This window comes from Corvus brachyrhynchos, unplaced genomic scaffold (assembly GCF_000691975.1).
Source record: "Corvus brachyrhynchos isolate BGI_N302 unplaced genomic scaffold, ASM69197v1 scaffold166, whole genome shotgun sequence".
Taxonomy (NCBI): Eukaryota; Metazoa; Chordata; class Aves; order Passeriformes; family Corvidae; genus Corvus; species Corvus brachyrhynchos.
In genome coordinates this window covers 2,183,966-2,207,703 of record NW_008239671.1, presented here as the reverse complement: position 1 = coordinate 2,207,703, position 23,738 = coordinate 2,183,966, and the positions used below count along the sequence as shown (strand labels likewise).

Genomic DNA, 23,738 nt, shown 5'->3' with positions numbered 1-23,738 from the left:
GATGAGGGCTTTTGCTCCAAATGGGAAAGGAGAAAACCTCAGTTCCTAGAGATGCTCCCAGAGATAGTCCTAATGATGAAGATGATGAAGACCCTTTGCTCCCAGGGAAGGAGAAGGGCCTCTGTTTTTGTTTCTGAACGGCTCAACCTTAAAATTGTACCCCAAAAAACTTCAAGAGTGGACCCTCGAAAGCAGTTGCGGGAAAAGCTGCAAGTCGGGGGAAAGGACTCACACGCAGGCAGAGAGACTCCTCTTCCTAAATGGACTGAACAATATTTGGAAGTGGGCGGCTGTCTCGTTGTGAAAATGTTTTCATAGCATGAGCAAGAAGAAACTTCTCTTTCTAAATGGACTGAACAAGGTTATTATGGAAGTGGTAAACAGACTGAACATCTTAAGGGTTGTCTTTTTACATTGTCAGTGGGAGAAGGGAGGAAGGTGGGGGAAGGAGGAGAGTTCTGAAGGTGGTATAATTTTTTTTCTTCTTTTAGGTCTGTTAATAAACTTCTTTACATTCTTTCAAGTTTGGTGCCTGTTTTGCATTTCTCCTAATTCTTATCTCACAACAGATAAACAGTAATGAGTATTTTGGACCAAACCACTACACTAAATTGGTGTTTCCGCCCGGTTACAAAACCGAACCCGCGACACTCTGGAAGTCTCTGGTAGAAAATAAAACCAGGCCTCCTAAAGATTTAGAGCTGGTAGCTAATGGTGTCCCAATCAGCCTAAAAGGAGGGTAAATCCCAGAGAAATGGCGGCATCAGGAGCTGAAAACAACAGAACAGTGAGACCAAAGAGAAAACCTTCTTAAAATGGCAGACTTGAGATGAAGTGTGCTGACCATTTCTTTAGCACCATTTTTCATGTCCCAATGTCCCAAGCCCTGCTTGTCCTCAGTCTTTTACCAATGACAGTGAAGAACACGAGTATGACTTTGGAACCTGTTACTAATAAAATCCATGTGCACTCCTAACAATGTTGGTTTTGCTTCCTTGTCTTAGTTGGAAGAAAATTTAAGACTTATAGGCATTTCATCCCTCTGGTTCTCATTAAAATCAGTGGGAAATGTCTTCCAATCCCATGAAATCACTATGAAAACTGTCCTCTTCAGCTATTCCAATTGCAAGGTTGCAGCTGGCACTTGTTAGCTTGGTCTAGAGTGTAAGAAGTTCTTGGAAGTTTATTTTATGGTAATAAAATCAGTTTAGCTATTTAAATGCTGAAAGTAGAGGTCAGCCAAGATGCACTGTGTGCCATCTGTTGTGTTACAGTTAGTGCCAACATAGCTTTCCATGCACACGAGATGGAAACAGGAGCATCTCTGACAGACACTGCACACTAAAATAAGCCTGGGGAGCGCAAGCAGGTTAAGATCCAACCGACCACAGGCAGTGGCTGCAGGATGTTATTCTTTTGTTGCAGCTTAAAAGAAAATATCAGGGAAACATATCTTCAGGCTGCATGAGGTGGGCAGTGTCAATGCTCCTCTAAGACACCCGTGCCACTGGTTGTCTCACTTTCAAAGAGACTTGATATTATGGTGTTATTACAAGGGAAGCATTTGATGTAAATGAAGCATTTCAAGCTCTCACCAGAAGGTAAGTGCAAGCACACAACATCCCCTCTGCAAGAAACTGAGGGCAGATTTAGAAGTACACCATAGGGAACAGCAGTGTCTTCTGTGGAGAAAACCTTATGCCACAGACATGACTTTTTTCATTACAGAGGTTCACCATCTGCAACTCATCATGACCTGCCTAAAAAGAAATTTTTTGCCCCTAATGGTCTAGGATCCACAGAATCACATCCAGAGTTGGAAAGGACCCACAACAATCATCAAATCCAACTCCTGGCCCTGAACAGACACCCCAACACTCCCACCCTGTGCCTGAGAGCGGTGTCCAAACGCTCCTGGAGCTCTGGCAGCCTCGGGGCCGGGACCATTCCCTGGGGAGCCTGGGCAGCGTTTCCCTGATATCCAACCTAATCCTCCCCTGACCCTGATCCAGCCATTCCCTCGGGTTCTGTCACTGTCACAGGGAGCAGAGGTCGGAGCTGCCCCTTGGGAGGAAGCTGCAGACCCTGATGAGGTCTGACCTCAGTCTCCTCTGTTCCAGACAGAACAGACCAAGTGATCTCAGCTGCTCCTCATATGGCTTCTCTTCCAGATCCTTTTCCATCTTCATCTCCATCCATCCTCTGGATGTTTTCTAACAAATTTCTACCTTAAGCTATCAGAAAGCATCCAAAGGAGAGATGCAAACATGGCAGATCCCTACGAAGATGCACAAGAGAGAAAGGGATTTTCATAGTCAATGCATCCCATGTATTTTGCCTGATTCCTCTGCTTTGGGATGGCAATAAACACCTTCTAAAAGTCCATCTCCCTACTGTGCTGTCCCAGAGGATGAAGACAATAGCCATCTAAAAGGTTAAAGGCAAAAAGCTGGGCAAAATTAATTTTGTCTTGTATGTTTGCACTGGAAGTCTACTATGTTTACTTTTCCTGGGTTATATATAGTAAAGAGTAGGCTGCATCTAATGGTTTCTAAATGCTCAAAGTTTTTTGTTCACTTGTATCTAGTATACTATTTTAAGTGATATGCAAATAACAAGTCAACCAAAAGTCAAAAGATATTACGGTTAAAATCCAGAAATTGGAACAATGAGTGTGGAAGTCTCACTGATGAACCACTGATGGAAATTACAATGATCAGATCCTTTTTCTCCAAAGGTTCACTAATACGATATTGCCCAGAAAGTGAAGATCATATTAATGATTAAATTAAAAAAGCATTTTGAGTTAAAAAAAACCCCAAAACAAAAAACCACCCCAAAACTGATGCAAGACAGACTTTTGGTGCTCTTGAGCACTAAAAAGTGTTTGAAGCAAGAAGCATCACCCAAATCCTAAGAGCACCTGAGCTGTTGTAATTGTAAGTTCAGTCAAGGTCTGGATTTACACCTGGTTGATGGACACTGACATTGTGCCTGTGAAGATGGAGGAAGATTTATCATTTTACCCAACCAAGCATCTTGTCTTATGTGTTCACATACAGCGTGCAAAATGCCAAACTCTTTTGTGTCAAACATTACAAAAAGGGAAGGAATAAAAATTGTTACTCTCCTGCTTTGAAGAGGTTGGAAATAACTCTTCTCTACATGAGAAAAGACTTTACGAAGGCAGGTAACAACAAGGAATGGGATTAGACTCAGCAAAAAAAAACAGGCAAGATTTTTTTTGTATTTGTAACTGTGATGCATAAAAGAGATGAATCATTCCAATGATTGCTACCAATTTGGGGTATGTTTGGGTAACACCTCATTCATTTGCAAATCAGCAGATTTCAAAAATGGGGACAGAAATTCAAGTTTCTCAGCAGAATTCTGAGTTTTATTAGAAATAAAACTAAAGCAAAAGATGATTTATGGCCATGCTATGGATGAGAAAGAAGGTAACTTCTGCCGCAAAAGGCAAAGACAGAAAGCTGTAAGGTAAGGCTTAAGTAAAACTGTACTTGCACATTTGCTCTCCAGAGCTCCTACTGCTGCCTGGCTTTGTGCCATCTCATTCTCTGTACATCATTTCAGATGGGAAAACTGCTATCAGCGACTTTCAGAAATGAAAATATATGGTGTGACTCAGAAGTGCCTCTCTAATGCAAAAAGGGATGGAGAGGAGAGAAAAAAAAGATAGACTTTTACCTGGGGTGGAAGGGGGAAATAATGAATACTACAAAATTATAGTACATTTGAAAGATTCATTAACCTCAATTTTTAATTGAGTGGATGGTAAATAAAGGACTGACTGGAAATAATCAGATTAAATTAATGATTTATGGTCTTAATGCTTTTATCTGTTAGGCTTTTGAAAATCATGTGTCACAAATCAGTGTAATTAATACTTACACTGATGTAGAACCTTTTGTATAAGGCTGCCAGTGATCTGTTCATCCTATTTATTTATTTACCAGTATCCAATGAAATGGGCAAAGACTGTAGGAATACTGGGATATTTGTGTGCAAGCCAAGGTACAAAATTTCATCTGCTCTTGCTTTCTCTTACACAGACTGGGAATGTGAAGTGTTACAGCTTCCTATTTGTGTTACTTTAGTGTTTTACTGTCTTTGTACCAATGAGTGCTAAGGTTAACTCAGTGATTAGTTGCAATACTTTGCATGATTAGAGGTTTGATACTGCACAATACTGTAAGAACAGTGGTCAGTAGCAGCTATTCCTACCTACACTTTAATTTTTTGTAATGCAAATCAACAAAATCACCAAACCTTTTTGTTCAAAGGGATGTCCTTTGCCATTGGTGTCTCCTGAGAGGGGCACCACAAAAGCCTCAGTGATTTTCCTCTCCTGCACAAACTCTACATCAATATTGGCATCCCAGCAAGAATAATTATCCCAGTGAGGACTGAGTCAAAGAAGGTATCATTATTGCTTCTTTCTCATTTCCCCCTCTCCTATCTAAAAATGTCCTTGTTTAATTGTTAATATGCACCACTGAGTGCCTTCATGTTCCTTCTGACATTGCAGCAAGAACAATTCCTGTAACAAAAACGTATCCATGGCACTTTCAGTCACGCCACAAACAGTGGTTTCGGACCTTATGGCGGCTCTTACCTGTTTCCTTGGGCATGGTGACATTTCCAAATCCCTTTAAGCTTTAGAACAGTACAAATTGTGTCTTGGAAAGGTAACAGCTGATGTGCTGCATGCTCTGCATAGCTACGGTCAAAAATTGTCCTTATTTCATTACAACTGAAAGAAAAACGTGAATCCTTTGATTGGTGCCCCAAAGGGTATGAGTATGAAATTACAAACTACAAGGAGACAGCAACACCACCATTTCCGGCTCTGTGATAAAAGATTCTCATTACAAAGCAGTGACTTGACTCTGCCACCCAGATATCATGACCCCATCATCAGGGTGATGGCAGCAGCCTCTCTGTTACTCATCTTTCAGAAGCAGGACCTGAATCCTACAAACCTTTTGACTGCAGGAAGTGCAGGCGTTGATAAAATCTTGACTTTTCCTCCCTTCTCTATCTTGTGCTTAACATTGTAAAGAGATTAAGGCTTAAAGAACCACTTTTCCTCAACTTTTGAAGTCTTGGAAGCACTTCAGGATAATCACAACAGGAGTTTTATAACCTGGGTACTGTGAAACTAAACTTACTGTTGAGATTACACTTTCATGCTAAAATCGTTTTCTCGGCTACTTAAAAGTTTCTTAAGAAGCTGTCCCCAGGCTGAAGTTCCTCCTGCCTGCTCTGAGGCCATAGAAAAACTTTCTGGAACTTTGAAGAAAATCCACTTAATTGTTTTATTTGATTTTCAGAAAGCCTAGCTTGGAAATAAAGCAGTGAAACCAATGCTTTTTCATGCTAAGCCATGGAGTCAGTCCTTCTTTATTATCACCAATATTTCATAAAGGATTTTCTAGTGAAGCGTGATCCACACATTTGTTATAATGTTATTCTAACAGAATAGTGAGGTGGCTGGTTTTATCTTTGGAAATTTAATTAAGGTAAAAAATAATTTTTAAACACTAGAAAAAGTTGTTATTAGGCTTATGGTAGTTTACTCCGTAAAATCTAGATATTTTTTGAATGAGATTGCTGCTTTTTTATCTCATTAGACTTTCCAACACATCTTCTCCTTCATAACTGAGCTCAGCTTTTTACCCAGGATAATTCTGACTGAGAATATCTTTTTTCTGGATCCATATCTACATGAAATGATGAATTTTCTTGTTAAATCCATGGGCTGTCAATAAGTAAAAAAAAAAAATTAAAAAAAAAAAATCTATCCCCATAAGTGCTTGGCATTCAGCAGCAGCATTACAAACAGATATGAATAAATTCACTGGAAATTGACCTAAAACCTTCTCTTACCCCAGCAGCTCTCCCAGATTCCTATTTCTCACAGCCTGCTCTCTGTCCATTTGTATCGTCATCCTGATTTCTCCTAAAATTTCCCTCATGCAATTCTGCAGCAAAAGCTTCCAGCAAGAGATGCATATTTTGTCCAAGTAACAACTATTTTGGGAGAAACAAAGATGTGGTTTGTCTGACTCTACTGGTTGTCTTGAGCATCTGCTTTGACAGAAAAATATTTTAAAGCTGCACAGGCCTTTCAAGGCTGAGACTATTGGTGTCAGAACACAACAGCAACAGTTACAGAACCAATCCAAAATGGCAAAAGGTGCATTTTATTCCTGAAAACACCTGGAATTTGAGGAAAACACACAAAAGAAGTAATGTGGGATATACCTATGACAGATTTACCATAACCACTATCCTTCTTAGAATCCAGCTAAAGGGATAGAGGGAAAAAACGGGGGTAAAATCCACTGACCCACACATTGCATGAGCTGAAGCAACAGAGACACTCCAGTGCAACTCCAGTGTACCTGTGATACTGGGATTTAGATGCATATTTCGTTCTGGATTAATAAATTAATAAACCATTTTTATTACTCAGTTGTCTGTATTCGAATATTTGCCACATGTATTTTGCTTGCAATATTTTTTAAAATCAAAGCTGCTATAATTTTGTTCAAGATCATGAGATTTCTAGACAAAAGATTACAATTTCTTCTTTTGCATCAGTTCAAAACTCCATCATTAAACATGCCATTCTGTGCTCAATCTTTGACATGTATTTTTTCTGGGTATCTACTCATTTTTTGAGCATGTCTGAATGCTCTCCAATATTTCTGACTCACTATTTTCTTGTAAATGCTTTTTTTTTTTTCAGTTTCCTCACAAGTACTTACAGCTTTTACTGAACTTTATGGCTACTTAAATAGTTCTACCCCTCTATTTCTACCCTGAAATAGCTCAGTTGTGAATTACAAAATTCCCTTTCTCTATAGTAATTAGAGCTGTTTGTATAATTTCTTACTTTGTTGTGAATTTGGAATACCAGCATAGATTCCTGTACTTCCTCCTTTCATTCCCCACCATTCCCGTTACTTCTCTTACATTTTGTGCTCTAGGACAGGCTATTTAATTAAGCTCTTACAGTGTAAGATGCTCATGTAAAAGCACAGTTCTTAATATTTACTGATTGAAATATAACCCTGCTAATACATCACAGAGCAAAGACCAAGTCACTAAACTTTATACAGAGTAATAAAATGTTAACCTATCTTGAGTAGCAAAAATTAATCCAACACACAGAATTTAGAAGACAGATTGAGGTACCCATTTCAAAGAAGCACAAGGGAAAAAACATCATGTCTGGGTAGGGAACAGATGGAACACTGGACCAAATAGGATATGAGAGTTAAAAACAAAGAATGAGGGTAATTAGGTGGGGCTGTCTAGAAAATATCCCCTTTGAACATCCAACATGCCACATGTTGTATTGCACCTTGGTATACTAATGTTACAAATTCAAACAACCAGTTTGGAGGAGCTAAATCATTAATTTATGCAATCAATTAATTAACAAAAGTACCAAGAGCTCTTGATTGTATTATTAACAAGCTACAAATCACACAGACTGGGGTGTGATTGTATGGGATAGTAGATATAAATGGATACTAGAGTTTGTAGGAGTCCTTTTATTTTGGGAAAATATGAATCACACAGCACAGAGCATGATCAGACTGAAGTGAGTCCCCTGCTCTGAGGGTGTTATTCACTAGAAAAATATTTTAGAAGTATTACTTAGTGATTAAAATGGGAGTAAATTCATTTGATCTCTTTTACAGAGGTCTTAAATAAGCATGGTTAAAAGTTAATTATCCAAAATAAAAAAAATCAGGTAACTGGAAAATACTGGGAAATTATTACAAATAAATTTTGCTGCAAGGAGATAACCAGGTATTTCTCATGAAAATAAGTAATAGAATACACATAAAAATGCGAAAGAATTACAGAAAAAAATGTGAAGAAGTGGCCAAATTACACTCTAGTTGGTAGGAAATCCTCCAGCATTTTTTTCCAAGGTGTAAAACCACACGACAGTCATTTGCTAACAAATGATGACCTCCACGAAATTAGATAACAGAACCAGCCCAGCACTGGCTTTATGTTTACAGTCCCAAAGTTAGAAATGCTTTCAAGTTGACATGGAGGATTCTGCAGCAATTTACCAGATAGTATTTTGACAAATTTAATTTTTAATCTTGTACTGGACTGGGAAGGAAGAAAAACATCATCATTGCCCACAGGTTCCTAACTTTATGTAGCATTTGCTTCTTATTCACATTGCAGAAATAAGTGTGAACAAATACAATTATCCTTCAACCCTTCTGGAGTTGCTATGAAATGTAGAAGTGCAGCAGTCTAAGAAAAAAGGGACAAATGAACAGAAAATGATTACTCAAGATAATGGTAATAGTCTCATGGTGCAGAAGGAAGAAATTCTGGGGACAGAGCCAAATTGCCAAAGTAGCCACAAGATAAGGAAGCTCCTCCCTTTCCAGCCATCCTGGATTCCTTGGTTTCACTACAAACCTGTCAAGGGCAGATGTTGAGGTATCAGTATCTGCTGTAGCCAAGTTCTCCATGACACATTATTTAACTTCCCCCCTGTTTCTGTGTTAACAATGCAGTTTACAGATCACAGACAGGTTCTGCAACTGCTCCCTCTCACAGCAGACTCCAAGCCTCAGAGAAAGACCCTTTCTTCCTGAAAGCAGCATTGGCTTTTGGACAAAAACAGTCTTGACAATGCAGACAACGAGTATTTACCTCCTTTAATAACCTGCTTTCTTCAGGGACAGGTGCACAAGAGGCTCTAAAAGTCACAAGCAGCAGATGTTTCTGTGTCCCTCCTTTTCTGTAAGGTACTTTGATTCCATTTCAGCGTTAATCGAGACAGCAGAAGATGAAACTGGCACGGATCCCTGTGGACTCCCACAATCCAGTGGCTGAAGTCAGTAAAAAAGGCAGGATAAAGAGCTCACCCATGACACTGCATTACCAGGAAGTTCTGTCCTGAAAGAATTGGAGTTCATTTTGCCTCAAAGGCATTTAGCTTTCCAAGGAGGAGAAACAGTCACTAAATCTGGCTGTGGGAGGGACTCAAGAATTTCTCTCGAAGAGTTCAGTCAGACTTTTCATTGTCTTATTGCAAATAATTGGACTAGTGGCTTTAGCTATGTCAATGCACTCCTGATGTTTACTAGGAATTAAGAACATCTGTTGCCCACACAGGGAAGAAAGGCCTAGGACGGAAATTAAAACTGACCAGATGAAACACTAGGACACAAAGGTAGCTCACAGCTTTAATTTGAAATAAAATCTTTCAACTTGAAGAGCTTGAATTAAAATAATCCATTACCTTCTTAACACTTCTTGATTAGAAGCAAGGATTACCACCTCCTAAACAGTACTTCTTATCTAGCTTAATGTCAGCTAAAAGAAAAATATGAGAGTAAAAGCTGGTAAGTCTGTAAGAGGAAACCCAGGGATGTACACATTTTGAGGATGCAAGTTGGATGCAGAAGCTATGACAGAATATTGACACTTTTTCTCCATTATCAGAAGCAAACAGCTAGGTGTGTACTCTGATGTAGCAGCAGTGTACACTTAAACAAAAAGAACAGAACATTTCAAGTATGTGTGAAAATATCGGCAGGAACATTCTTTGCTCCTTGAGCTAAAGTTGCAGATATAAATGAGCCAGATTTTTTTCTTAGGCTTGTTCATCTGGGTTTTGTCTGTCGTAAATTAAAATCTGTCAGTGCATTAATTTATACAGTATTTACAAAAGCACAAATAAAACACTGTCATCTATTCCTTATGAAGGCCACCAGCACCTCGTGGAAGTGAGCTGAAGTGCCGCACTGGGAAGTCTCAGCACTCCATTGGCCCCACGTGCATCGCAGAGTTACACAGATGATCTTCACTCCCGAAGTGTGGTTTTCCATTTCTTATGAACCAAGTGTTCTGTGTGCTTTTTTTAAAAGGTATTTATGGAAAGAAAAAATACTGGGTTGGATTTAGTTCTGTTACTGCTGATGTAAACTGAGATTAAATTCATTGTCGACCACCAGAGTAAAACCTTCTTTCCCAATTTTCCCCCTTTCCTCTCATTACCAAATCAAATAAGAAGGGGTCACTGAGCAGGTCCAGTTTCTTGTTTTATGTGCTGTGCATACTGACAGTGATTTTTTCTTCCCTCCTGTCTTCAGCATGCAAGCCTGTTTCCACATTTATGACGGGAAAGATTGCAGTTAGTCTGAATTAGGGAGCTTCAAATAATACAATTCTTAGAAAATGAAGGGTAGCCTGCTTTGTGTCTCATAAAGAAGTTCAAACTCTTTTCTCCTTTTTCTTTTTTGTAAAATTACAAAACCCAAACCCATAACGTCCCAAAAGTAACCCCATTATCCTCTTCAAAGTGGCAATTACATGGAGAAAGTTAATAAAGGCTCCTGCAAACTTAATGCACAAAGAGACTATAAACCAAAACCAGAATGGTGCTGTTAGATTTCATCTGCTACAAATTACCATCCAACCTTATGATACTATTGATTTGCATGCACCATATCAACTTTAAATCACCATAAACCACTGCCTAACACAGTTCTTGCACTGGCCAAGTGTTCTTGCAAGGCAACTTTGATTATTTGTCATGTCCCCAGAAATCTTTTAAGTTTGTATGAGGTGAAACTGATAGATCCATGCGGGCTCCACAAAATTCTTCATAAAAATCAATTCATGCAAAACTGGCATCAGGAAAAACTGGTAAAGGACTTTTCAAAAGTTCATTTTTAGGTGCTTTAAATCTGGTACTTCATCAGTTCATACTGAACAAGAAAAAACCCTTCATTCAAATTTTGTTGGAAATAAGAATAATGCAACTGAATTTAACCCTTGTAAATGCTTAATGACCACGAAAATGGTGAAGTATTTCCATAAAAGCATTGAAACTCCCCAAACTGAAACAACTAGTAGAAATATCTTGGACTTATGTCCATCCTTTTGAGAATGGAAAGTCTGATCCAATCCACTATAATTTGAATTCCAACTGAACAGCCTGCTACCATGGCTCTTAAGTGTTTACCGGATGTTGAATTTCACCTACCAGGAAAACCTGTTGGATTTTATAATTCAATTTTTCAAGAAGCAGTCCAGAGGACCAACAGTTAAACCGAGGAAGCTCTACCAAACGGAATAATGAAAATTAATTAATTAGCTTCCTTACAGTGCTTTGATAGATGCATTGAATAAATCTGAGCTGATTTATAAGTCAAGTGCCTTTGTGTGGTAGGTATTAGAATTATCTGTCATTAACCTTATGCTACTAATGAAGGTGCTTGGGCAGAGAGGTTAAATGACTTCCCAAGGTCACATCTGGAGTTGGCATTACAACTCAGGCATTTACTTTCAGTCATTAGAAGTTATTTTTTAAAAACCGTAAAGGGATTCATGAGGTAAAGATCATTACCTGGAAAGGCACCATCACTTCTCTAACCTCAGTTTCAGAAGGCAGAAAAAAACCTAAGAGATGACTGCTAAAAGATGATTCCAAGGAAAAGAGTCACCTCTCCAAGCCTGGAGCGGTAACATCTAAATTCTGTTTTATTATATTGTTTTACCCCCAGAATCTGTATGACAATTTGTTTTATTTTGTATGATTTACATTATAGTTAAGTGACACCTCACTCTGTGTTTCCAACAAAACCCATAGACAAATCTAGTTGTCAGTGAATGTCTAGAAAAACGACAATCCATCCTTGCTGTTATTAATGTTATGGTAAGAGGTGGGGAAGGGAAAATATTATATAATGAAAAGAGCTTTTGAGAGATTTAAATATTCTGCAATACAGACTGTACAAGAAAGTTAACTCTATAAGCCTCATACTTACAAAATATATTTTAAAATTGTATTGGCTATGCAGAGAAAATTCTGCTATTTTTATTGAAAAAATATCAAGAAGTGCATGTTTTTCAGTCAGGATAGAAAAATGTAGGTTCTGTGTAAAGAAATATTAAAACATGTATTATTTTTCCCTGACCTCTTGACAGGCTGTCTATTGAGCTTGGTAGGACATCCAAGGAATTCAGATTCGGATTTGAAAATTAATGATTAATGCTACAGACTTTTCACAGTATTGAACTGGCAGTGCCAAATTCCTCTAACGTGAGCAAGTGCAACTCCACGCACTTCAGTGGAGCTGTGTTTGCATATCTTAGCAAGCAATTCTGGCCCCGCGCCTGGGAAAGCATATTTCATAGTCACTTGATTATGTCTCATCTTTAAACCACACTTCACTATTTGCAAGATACTTGACCCACAAAACCATAGAAGTCCATCTGCTAAGATTCCATTGTGCATCAGTAAGTAAAAAATGATGAAACTATCTGAAGTGCAAAAATCTAGCATAGAAGGGACATAAATATATTCCAAATACGTATTTGCTTCTTCAGTCTGATGAACTTGAAATCTGGGGTTAAAAATTTCACTTGCACTAGAAATTCATTTCTTCAAGATGCTTTTTACCTGAACCAGAAATAGTTCTTACAACTAAAAGGGCAAGATCCACCTAAAAGAATCCATCCTTGGAAAAGAGTAAGAATGCACTCGCAAGCCAGTACCAGCTGTCACAGATAGACAAGATTCAATTAAGAATCTGCTTCTAACAGTCTGGAACAACCTAAATGGAATAAAAATCTTAGGTATTAGGCCCGAGATATCAATTGGTACCATCATTGTTGCTTTTTGGTGGGGTACCTAAAGACAACCACATCTCAAAAATCATTAACCAACCTCCAGTTCGGTCTAAAATACAAACCTAATGTAATCTTAGGCTTGTAAACCCAAAGTTAAATAACTAAAACTCCTCTTTGTTTGGTTTCATAGAACCACAGAATCATGGAATTGCCTGGGTTTCATAGAACCACAGAATCATGGAACTGCCTGGACCTTCAAGACCATCCAGTCTCACCCCCTGCCACAGGCAGGGACACCTTCCACTATCCCAAATTGCTCCAACCTGGCCTTGGGCACTTCCAGGGATGAAGCAGCTTCCCTGGGGGCGTCAGGATCTCACCACACTCACAGTAAAGAATTTCCTCCTAAGATCTAACCTAAAGCTTCCCTCTGAAAGTTTAACAGCATTACAGTTCTTTCTTTTTCCCGTTAAAGTTGTGGGTTTTTCTGGCAGAGAATTTTTGGCTTTTTTTTTATTTTAACTACACCCCTAAAAGGTATTTTTCCTCCTTTTATGCTATTACCTCTTGTGATATTTTTTAAAATATCTTCTTAGCTATTTTTAACTTTTTAATAATGCTATTAGACCTGTCATTGCAGCATTTTGTTGCAAATCTGTGGAGGATGTGACTGCTATAACAGTAACCCCACATATGTTCATTGCATATAAGCCTACACTCCACTGCCACTATAATATAACTATGAACAAACATTGTGGAGGGGTTTTCCATTTGTTTGGTTTCTTTTTTCCCCTCTTTATATACCTACCAGCTATTTCCTTTCTCATTGCCACAGCTCCAGTCATGAGGAGGCAGCAACAAATCTTTGCATAATACACAGGGGCTGGCACTGAAGGTTGCTGACAGCCCTGTGCTCCTCTTGCAGAAAACAGCAATAAACCCAATTGTATTCAGCATTGCACAGAATCCATCCAGAGCTTTTAGACCCTTTTAGACCTAGTGCTTTTAGAAGGCAAGACCCCAGGACCTGCCTTCAGGCACCTGCAAGTTAAGTACTACAGCAAACACCTGATTCCCAGAGGCAGAATGAGGTACCTTGACTCCCTGTTTAGTACATAGCAAGAATGAGATGCTCCAGAACACCTGAAAACACACACCCACTGCAAAAACACATCCAGACACTTATTTTGTCAGGGAACTATCACGATCTAGTCAATAATAACCAAGAAACCCTTACTCTTTGTCTCAGCTCAGGCACTACAGAATTAGGATGAGTCCTGTTTTAACAGAAGATACTCAAAGGTATAGTTCAGTACTTGTCAGATCAGTAGTTCCCTAACAGCATTTCCCTTTGCTAAATAGCACATGGTGTAAGTAGAAAGTAGGTTGCAAAGGGGCTACAAAGTCTTCAAAATACTGCTAGTACAGAAAAATACCACACAATGTTATCAAAGCAAATCACTGAGTTCTATTTGTTTTTTAAAACACAAGCATTTTTCATAGCTCTTGGTCTACTAGAGGGCAAACTGAGACAAACATTATCATCATTTTATTAAAACTCCATTCAATGAGCATCCAAGGTTTCAATCATTATATTTTATACTCCACATGCTAGAATAAAGCCGTTTCAATATCATCCCTGAAGATTTGTAATTATCATTGGTAGACTTTACACAGTGTGTCTCTTCAGAAAGAGAAGATACTATAAATATATATATTCATCTATAAAATACAAACCTTTCAAGATCATATATGCTCTTAAGGCTGTGCCTTCTCTATATGTCCTTTTCTCTGTTTTAGTTCAGACTGACAAGTAATTAAGTGTAGAGCAGTCCTTGGCCAGGACCAGATTGTGAAGCACCTATTTGCCTTTTACTTAATAGACTTTCAGCTCAATTGTACTGTTAGTGAAGCTGAACTGAAATTTACTTCTTGTTGCTCATGTCTTTTGACAAACTGCTGGAAACACCATTTCTAACAAGCTCAATTTCTTTAATGAACTACAAAAACACAGCACATTCCTCTGCCCTCTGTTTCGTCATCCGAACATTTCCTGGGCAATCACCAGGATAAAGTTGACCAAAACTCCTGAAACAACACCTCTAACATTTCACCCAGTTTATCCCTTTTCTTGTCTCTCCTCGAGGTGCCAGATGGAAATCTGGCCGTATCAATAAGGTCACTTACCTCCACTAACTTGTTGGCGTGTTCACGGAAGACCTGAGCGTATTCCTTCACTTCTTTCTCATTCCCGCTTTTCGCGGCCTCGATGAGAACCAGCAATGGGACGTTGGTCTCCAGGAATGAATCCGATATGTGATCCATCACTGCCTTCCGTAGCTGAGACAGAAGAGAGCACACCAGTAAATAAAGGGCCTTTATCAGCACACATTCCCACTGTTCATATTTAAGGCCTGATGTGTTGCATCTCACAGCACTGTGTGGGAATTTGGACTTTTTGCTTTCTTTTCTCCAATATTTCCAGCAAGCAAAATTAAAAACTTGAGGGTCTAGGCTCTGCAAACCCCTCCTGGGATTTGTGCTGACATACACCTAATCCTACTGGCCTGAATGGTCTGTACAGAATGATGGTGATAACTCACATAAGACATTGCAAATTGATGAGAATTGAAAGCTCCACACTACTTGAAAAAAACAGTTCAGCTCACTAAAAAGCCAAATATGGATTAAGGAGCTTAACTTCAAGCAACCATTAAAAATATTAGCCTGAATATTTCTAAGCCTTCTCTAATTCCTCCAGTGAAAAGTATTCCATGCAATAATTAATATTTTGTGTAGCAGATGCCTTGTGCTTTGTATTCCCATTCAAATAGCTCCAAGAGGTATAAACAGAAAATCTTTCTAAGCATTTTCCAGGCGGATTAGAAAACATACTACAATTTATTCTAAAGGAAGAAAAATCCACCTTGCAAGTTACTGAAGATTTAACACCTGCTAGTCCATAAAAACATCTGTTTGAAACAATATTACTGTAAGAATGATGTCACAAACTTCTTCTCCACCTTGCTAATGTCCACTAATTAATGTCAAAATTCACTAAAATTTGAAAGACAGCCAGAAGGATGACTGAAATCTTAAATAATTCTTCCTGGAAGCTTAATTGCTCTGCAGGATTGTGGATCAGAAACATCTTGATTATGTTTTCTCCAGCTTTTGGGTTGTTAAGAATGAAAAACTGTGGACTCACACAGAAGCTGGGAGTTACTCAGCCTGGAGGCCTGGGTAGCTATTAGTCTCCTTAAATCATGCGTTTTTAGTTAGATGAAGCACCCAGAAAGGTAACTTTCTCTATTCTGCAGTCCAAGCAAGAAAGCTTTAGCTAGATAAGGTGCCATAAAAACACCCAATCACACTGAAAACTAGCCTATTGTTAGACATTGCAAACACACAATCCAAGACACATTTACTGTTTGATGACAGCAATTCTCAGCTCTATTTGAATAAGGGGAAAGCTAACTTTGAATATTTTCATTCATTCCCTGAGTGGTGCAGTAAAAACAAGCAAAGCAAAATAGCATCTATGTGCTCGCAGGAGGTATTCCTTTTATTTCCATCACAACTGAAGCAGTCAATGTACCAAGCAGTTCTCAATTCTCCTTAAAAATTAATTCTACTCAGATTCTACCTGGAAGCATTTTTTATCCACTTTCAAAATGAATAAAGGCACTCAGAATAGCTAACTCAGTAACACCTACAAACAGGGGGAGGAAACAAGACAAAAAGAAGAAAAGAATCATCTATGAGAGACCTATCAACAGTTTGGAAGCTGGTGTGTGTTTGCTACCACCTATTACATTTTCATCTTGTACTCCTTATTTTTTCTTTCATCAATCTGCTGATACCCACTTGCTGACTGATTTTATTCTTACATTAAAAGCTCTTTCCGACCACGCTTTGGGTCTGTTTGCACAGCATCTCCTACAATGAGACCCCGATCCATGAATAGTTTTCATAGGTACCATCTCAATATAAATACTAATATTGCTCCAAGTACACCAAAACACTGCAAGAAAAACAAGAAAAAATATTCTAAGATGGTGTCAGAGAATAGTGCACCAGCACAGCTCCCTGCATTCTATGGCCGACAGATTTCCAGTCAGTATTTATATAAATTTATATTAATTTTTTAACTTAAAAATTCAGACACATGGTGAGATCCTTGGGGTTGTTCTGTGCAGGACAACCAGGAGCTGGACTCAATGATCTCTGTGGGTCCCTTCCAACTCAGGATATTCTGTGATTCCTTATTAAATGAAGGGTTTCACCTATAGCAAGCATTAAGGGAGAAATACTGCCAGAGAAGGTGCATCATAAATTTGCATAATTCCCCTCTGCAGATGTCCATTTCCCAGTGCTTGCTCACAAACTCCAGGTCAGATGCCTCATTTTTGTACCCATAGCTAGACTCTGATGCCCACTGTGTACCAGAAAAGGCCAAATGGTAGCACTTCCAAAGGAACGCACAAAGCTTTTAAAAATCCCATGTCTCTTCTATTTCATTCTCAGGGAAAAATCCTTAAAAAAATCCACTTGCTCAAGTTCTGTATGTGCCAGTAAAAACCTACTGTCCACTGCACTGAAAAAACTTACTTTAAATGCTAAATGAGCACTGACATTTTTCTGTTTGTATCCTTCCATAAGGAGGGATCTGTTCCAAAGGCTTGCATTTATTCAATGAACAAGCAGTTCGATTTTTAATATAAGCTAATGTGGTGTTATAGATCGGGTTATAACAATATGCCACATGGAATTGTAAGAGTAGTCTCAGGAGGTTCAAGTGAGCAGCTTATTTTCATCAGTATTAAATATCTTTTTTTTTTTGTTTGTTTACAACCACATACCAGAAATCAATAAAAAGGACAGCAAGAGCATCAGCTAACCAGCAATTTGGGGTTTACCATGGTAAATATACAGTAGAGTTCTCTCTGAATCAAAATGAATGCATAAAATGGGTATCTTGTTTCTAATGGTAACTCTGTGTTGTCTCTGAGGTTGGTAATTCCAGCAGCTGAAAAAAAAAATCTGAATTCTGACTGTCACAGGTTTAATAAATACAAAATTAATACATTCAATTTTTCTTCTGCTGTGTTAATCATAGATGACAGTAGAATATTTCTGGCCCCTCTTGTAAACAGGCATGATAATTTCTTCAGGAATTTGCTATCTGTGTTTTAGGACGCCCTTGCATTGAAGTTGAAAGGTAGAGTTAACGGGTTTTATGTATGCAGGAGACCACAAATTTTGCCATCCTTCACCACAAGCTATAAAGAGCAACTTGACAAAATCATTTGTTAAATGTGACAGGAGTATGAAGGCAAGACATTCATCCAAGAGCTCAAATGGATACATGACAAGGTAATACTAATGGCACAAGACAAGACATTTAAAAGTACTGGCTCACCATTACCAGTCTATTTGATCCAATTAGGGCTATTCATCAAGGTAAATAACTACTGGGAAACGAATCTTGTGTGCTCCTGTGCATACTGCAACAAAGTCCAGCCTAAGAGATGGCTTGTGCACCCAGAGATTTGAGTTTCATCCAGGTAACGTCAGATCAGAAGGGAATGTGACTTGAATTTGAATGGTCATAAAGCAAGCTGCAAAAGCACGTCGTGTTTTATTCCAAAAGCAGCACGAGAGCTTTGCTCGTGCACCTGCATTAAAGAATGTCTTTGTGATGCCTTAATTTATGCTGCATTCTGATACAAATATTATGACACACACTATTACTCATAAGACAATGCTTTAGGTTTTTTTCCCCCCCACTGGATTTTTAATTTAGAGGTGAATTCAAAGCATGAATTCCACTATATGAAACTTCATTTATTAGAGGAGGAAGCACGTTAAATGAAGATCTTGCTTAATTCATTTTGTCAGAGAAAAAACTTTATTAATGAATATAAAGCTAACAGATTAATAAATTTGCCAGACCACCAAAAAATATAGAAGGAAAACATCAAGACCTGCAAATATTTCTGAAAGTATCAGTGGTGTACCACAGGCAGATTTTACGTCTTTCCAGTTCAGTCAGTTTAGTCAGTTTATGGTGCACAGTCAAGTTGCTGGTTTTGATAGCATCATGTTCTACTGTTCTAAGCACTATTTAGGGCTGTTTTATCATTGTCGGTTCACAGCCGTAATTGAGCTCAAAGAGGTTAAATGCCCACCAAAATGATGTTTTCCATGGCTATATAACAATTTTAGAACCAAAATGTCTCAGTGCTACTTCCAGTCTAGTAGAGAATTAAATGTCTAATCCTGACACTGGAAGGTAAAGCCACAGCAGGAGATTAATGACTCCAACAGATTGTTAAACTTTATAAAGCCTGGCAGTACAGAGCTGCCTGTAACAAAAGTTTACCAAGGAGCACCTTATTCACCCATTTTCCATTTAACGTGCATTGAAACCCAGCTCCAGTTTGCACCTGCAGAGCGCTCCCAAACAGGCATTAATTTAATTGAAAGGGATGAAAATAAAGCCTTCTCCAGTGCAGTTAAGCTGTGTCACCCCACTATGCTGTGAAATTGAATTCTGGAGAATACGGCAGTGACCATTAGAAGCTGCTGCAGAACAGTGCTAAAGAGAAAGTCTCGGTCAATTCTGCAGACTGTGTCACACGAGGATGTGACCAAAGAATGGTAACTTGGGGGATGGGGACAGTAACACCACCAATTATGTCTTGGCAGACGAAACAGCAAAAAAATTAACATTTAAAACATGTATCACACTTGGACACTCAAACTACAGATTTATGGAATACATTAAATACATATATGTAAGATTTGAGCCTAAGATAAAACAATCAGGAAGAAATGCTGTTACAAAGACAGGTAATACTTATTAGAATCATGAAATACCCTGGACCACAAAGTCCATTCAGTTCCAACCCCCTCCCACGGGCAGGGACACCTTCCACTAGCCCAGGTTGCTCTGAGCCCCGTCCAACCTGGCCTTGGGCACTTCCAGGGATCCAGGGGCAGCCACAGCTTCTCTGGGCACCCTGTGCCAGGGTGTCCCCCCCCTCACAGGGAAGAATTTCTACCTAAAATCTAATCTAAACCTGCTCTCTTTCAGTTTGAAATTCTTAATATATTTTTCCATGTGTGAGCTTTCCTCTCTCTAAGGAAAAACTGCCATAATTAGGAAAGGATTTGGGGTGAATTTACTAAAAGAAAGCAAGTTAAAGTGACAATTTTTGACCAGAAATTTGAAAGAGTATAAGAAACACACACAAAAATATTCCTCCTAGTCATAGGCCACTACAAAGGATTCCTCAAAATGGTATATGGCCCGAAGCATGGAAGAACCCCATTACCAAGTGCTTAGGTACTTAATCTCCCTTGATTTAAATTTTTTTGTTTGTTTGTTGGGGTTTGTTGAGGGGCTAAGGTGGGTGGTTTGTCAATTTTCATGGCAGAAAAATTTTATACTGCCTTTCCAAAAAAACATTTTTCAGTGAGAGGAAGCCTCAGGCTTGCTAACAATATTAGTGCAGTTACATAAAAGCAGAGGAAAAAAATGTATGTTTGGGGGAATGATAAACACACAGCCCTCAAACATGTGAAGATTATCAGGGTATGAAGTCTGTCTTTCATGTCTAGATAGAACAATAAAGACCCAACTCTGATTGCAGTGCTGGGATTCTACTAAATATTTATTATTTCTAAAAATAAAGAATTATACAGGGCATTAACAGGTAGAGGACAGTACAGAGATTAAAATCACAAATGTGGGAAAAACAGAAATACAGGTAGGAACTGAACTAAAAGTGAAAAGCATTAGTGAAGTCAAAAGTCAAAAAAACCCAGAAGTGAAAAGACAGTGATTAACTTTTGCATTCTGTATGACCTGAGAAGGTAGAATTGTGATGAAGTGAATGTGGAAGGATGAAATTGCAGAACAGGAAATTACGTGTAGGAACAAAGAAGGGAAAGACCACAGGAGGTGACCCCAGCAGAGAAAAAAAAGGGATAAGACTTTGAAAAATAACCTTGTGAAAACTGAAGAGAATTGTAAAGAGTCAAAAATGTCACCAAAACTGCAAACCTAAAAGGTCTGATGTAAAAGAGGTGTGACAAAGAAGAGGACAATGAGGAAGAATAGAGACAATGGATTAAAAATCCAAAGATTAAATTAAGAATCACAACATACGGTACAGCTTCATATATTGTCTCAGGTCCTGTTTAAATGATATTTAAATTAAGTAAAGTGGCTTTGGAACTTTATGGGGTTTTTAAAACAAATACAGTAAATAAAGAAAACTAATTAGGGAAAAAGCTGGTTTGGGGAGACGAAATAGCTATTTGGTCAAGATGGGAAGGAAATTTTCTATGAAAATACTTGATGAAGTTATCCTCACTATGAATAGTCAGTTCCAATAAGCATTACAGGTTTAATACAATAAATGCCACATGTGTCACACTTGCAGTCACACGTAACCCAGCTGCATGAACAGCCTGGCCCAGTAAATATTGGCATCAGCTTCTCCAAGACCTAGAGACTGAGCCCAGTGGAAGCTGATGACAGCTCTTGGGTAGAGCTGTCTGTTGGAGTGCCAGACAATAGCTGAAACAAGATTAAAAATTGATTGCGTGCTGCAAAAATGGATTTCTCATCATCCTGTCCAAGAGTCACTCAGAGTCATGAGCGGATCCTGCCCCATGGACAGAGATGACTGATATCTGATACTATCAATTATCATCCACACCTTTCAAAAGGCCCTTACAGCAGCGAGATCACAGCCTGGGTTTTGTTCTTGGGTTTGTTTTGTTGGGGGTTTTGTTGTCTTTTTCCTCGTTTTGTTTATACTTTGTTTTCTTCTCCTTTGCAGTAATTTTTACACAGTACGGACTGGAAACAAAATCTTTTGTATCTGGTTGCTTAATAACAAGTAGAACATAACAGTAAAGATATTTCATAACACTTGGAAATAGTTAGTGAACAAAATTAATGTCAATTAAGAAACAAATGCAACATTGAAATCCCATTTGGCAATTAAACTGTATGTACTTTGCCACTGCTCGTAAAGCCATTAGGAAGATGGAATTAGAGAAGTCTTTGGAAAAGGATTATGTTTTCTTCCATGTTTATAGTACACCCTACCTCATGCTACTGCATTATTGATAATGAACACTTGAAGCTGTTGTTATGAATCCAAGCTTCTCTAAGTTCCTTTAGCTGATGTGACTATAGGTCATTCTTGAGCTGACACTACAGAACAGTGAAAGCTTCTTTATATAAAACTATTATCAACAGAAATCTCTTGAAATACATTTCTGATGGTTTTTTTTGTCTTTTTTTTTTTTTTCTCTGGTTTGTGGGGGTTTTTATTTATAATGTAGCAACATTATACACTTCTATTGAGCTTCTCCCACATTTACAATGTCTTTTATCAAGAAGGGTTTAAAAACTCCAGACTTGTTCCACTGCAGTGATTGCAGAGGTAGGCATCTTCTAAACACAAAGATTTGTTGAAATATCTGAGGTTTTATGAAGGCTCATTATTTGAGGAATAATACACAAACTATGTGCAGTAGTAATCTCTTCCAATGCAATAGAGCTGTCACTGAGTTTTGCCTCCTAATTCTTCACAAGGCACTTTGAAAGGCCAACCTCTGCTCACAACTTCAGTTAAAAAAAAAAAAAAAAAAGATAAAATCAAGTCCTGTTTCAAAAAGCAGAAGCAACCGTAGTTACTACACCGTGGGTTTTGCCCGAAAAAATAAAAAGTCCATCATGAGTATTATGTTGCAGATCAAAGTTTCCTTTGTTTAATGAAAATGTTACACACTGCAGGCTTACCCAAAACTACCTGATATGGGCATATTTTCCTGAAATATAGAACCATATGTGCATCAGTAAACATTATGTGTAGAGTAAATTAAACCAAGCCTTATAATTAGGCAGTAAGGAAATTACTGCAGACCTGAAAGAGTAAATCAGCAGTATTAAAGCACTCTCCATTTCCTCTGGAGCACTTCAGAGCACTATAAAAACCTCAATGTCACAGTGATAAACACCCAGAAGTGCATTTTGAGGGAGATAAAGGCATGTGCATTCAAAGAAGTTCAAATCAAAATCCTTGATTGTAATTCAAACAGTGCATTTTCCCTAATTTTTCAGTTCAGATTTTTGAAAATATTTCTAGAAGTCCTTTCCTGAAGTAAATAACATCAGTTTTCTACTGAATGGGAGCAGACAAAAAATTGAAGTATTGAACAGCATGCTAGGGGCTCACAGCTCTTTCAGACCACGTTGGTGACATTCAGAGTGTCCCTACTCCTGTGGCCATAAATTCAGCAGAATCTGGAAGAGTAGAGGACTTTATTAAGTGGAGCATTGCTATCTCTGCCTTCTAAGCCAGTATTACACCAAACTCCTGACTAACACCTTTGTACAAGCTGTAAAACCTAGAAAAGAACTACAAACCTAGAAAAGAACTATGCACAATGCAGTGCACATATATTAAATGAATACAAGGCATGAACATTTGCACATGACAGAAATAAATCTGTATTAGCATCTGATAGACTGCTTTTGGGAAGCAGCTTCCAGATTTCCATATTCAAGAGCACTTGGAGTCACTGCAGGAGAAAATAAAACCTATTAAGCAACAAGGTAAAGGGGCTGAGTTTCTCACAAGCAAAAGCTGATGCCAGAGGTGGCCTTAAGTTCAAAGAGGTTTAGATTAATTCGTGGCTGGCTCCCTTTAAAAAATGTGTCAAGATACATTTTCATGCAACAGAATGGGGCAATCTCAGCAATAACACGGCACTTTCCCTTTTTTCCCAAAAACTCCTCCTTGGTAATACAGCACAGACTCTTGTGGATCATCTATTTAAGCGTGACCTCACTTCAACTCTGCCTTTGCAAAATAAATCTTAATAAACACTCCTGCAAGACTAAATTTTGAAGTTACAACCTGCTTGGAAGTTCTGCTACTACTTCACACTTGCACGAAGCTTTGCATCTTCAGAACACTGCATCAACTCTCTTACAAACTCTCACAGTGTTATGTGAGCCCGGGAAGGTCTGTGACCCTTTTGTTCTCTCTGTTTTCTTT

At 38.4% G+C, this 23,738-nt stretch overlaps 1 protein-coding gene across 4 annotated transcripts in view; it reads right to left on the bottom strand.

Annotated features, from left to right (window-relative positions):
* CTNNA2 (catenin alpha 2) overlaps positions 1 to 23,738 on the bottom strand; it is a 463,429-nt gene that overhangs the window by 85,570 nt on the left and 354,121 nt on the right. For all 4 annotated transcript variants that reach the window (XM_017742415.1, XM_008639874.2, XM_008639875.2 and 1 more), the window contains one exon: positions 14,839 to 14,991. In XM_017742415.1, the coding sequence (XP_017597904.1) occupies positions 14,839 to 14,991 (153 nt within the window). The remainder of the gene's footprint in view (positions 1 to 14,838; positions 14,992 to 23,738) is intronic.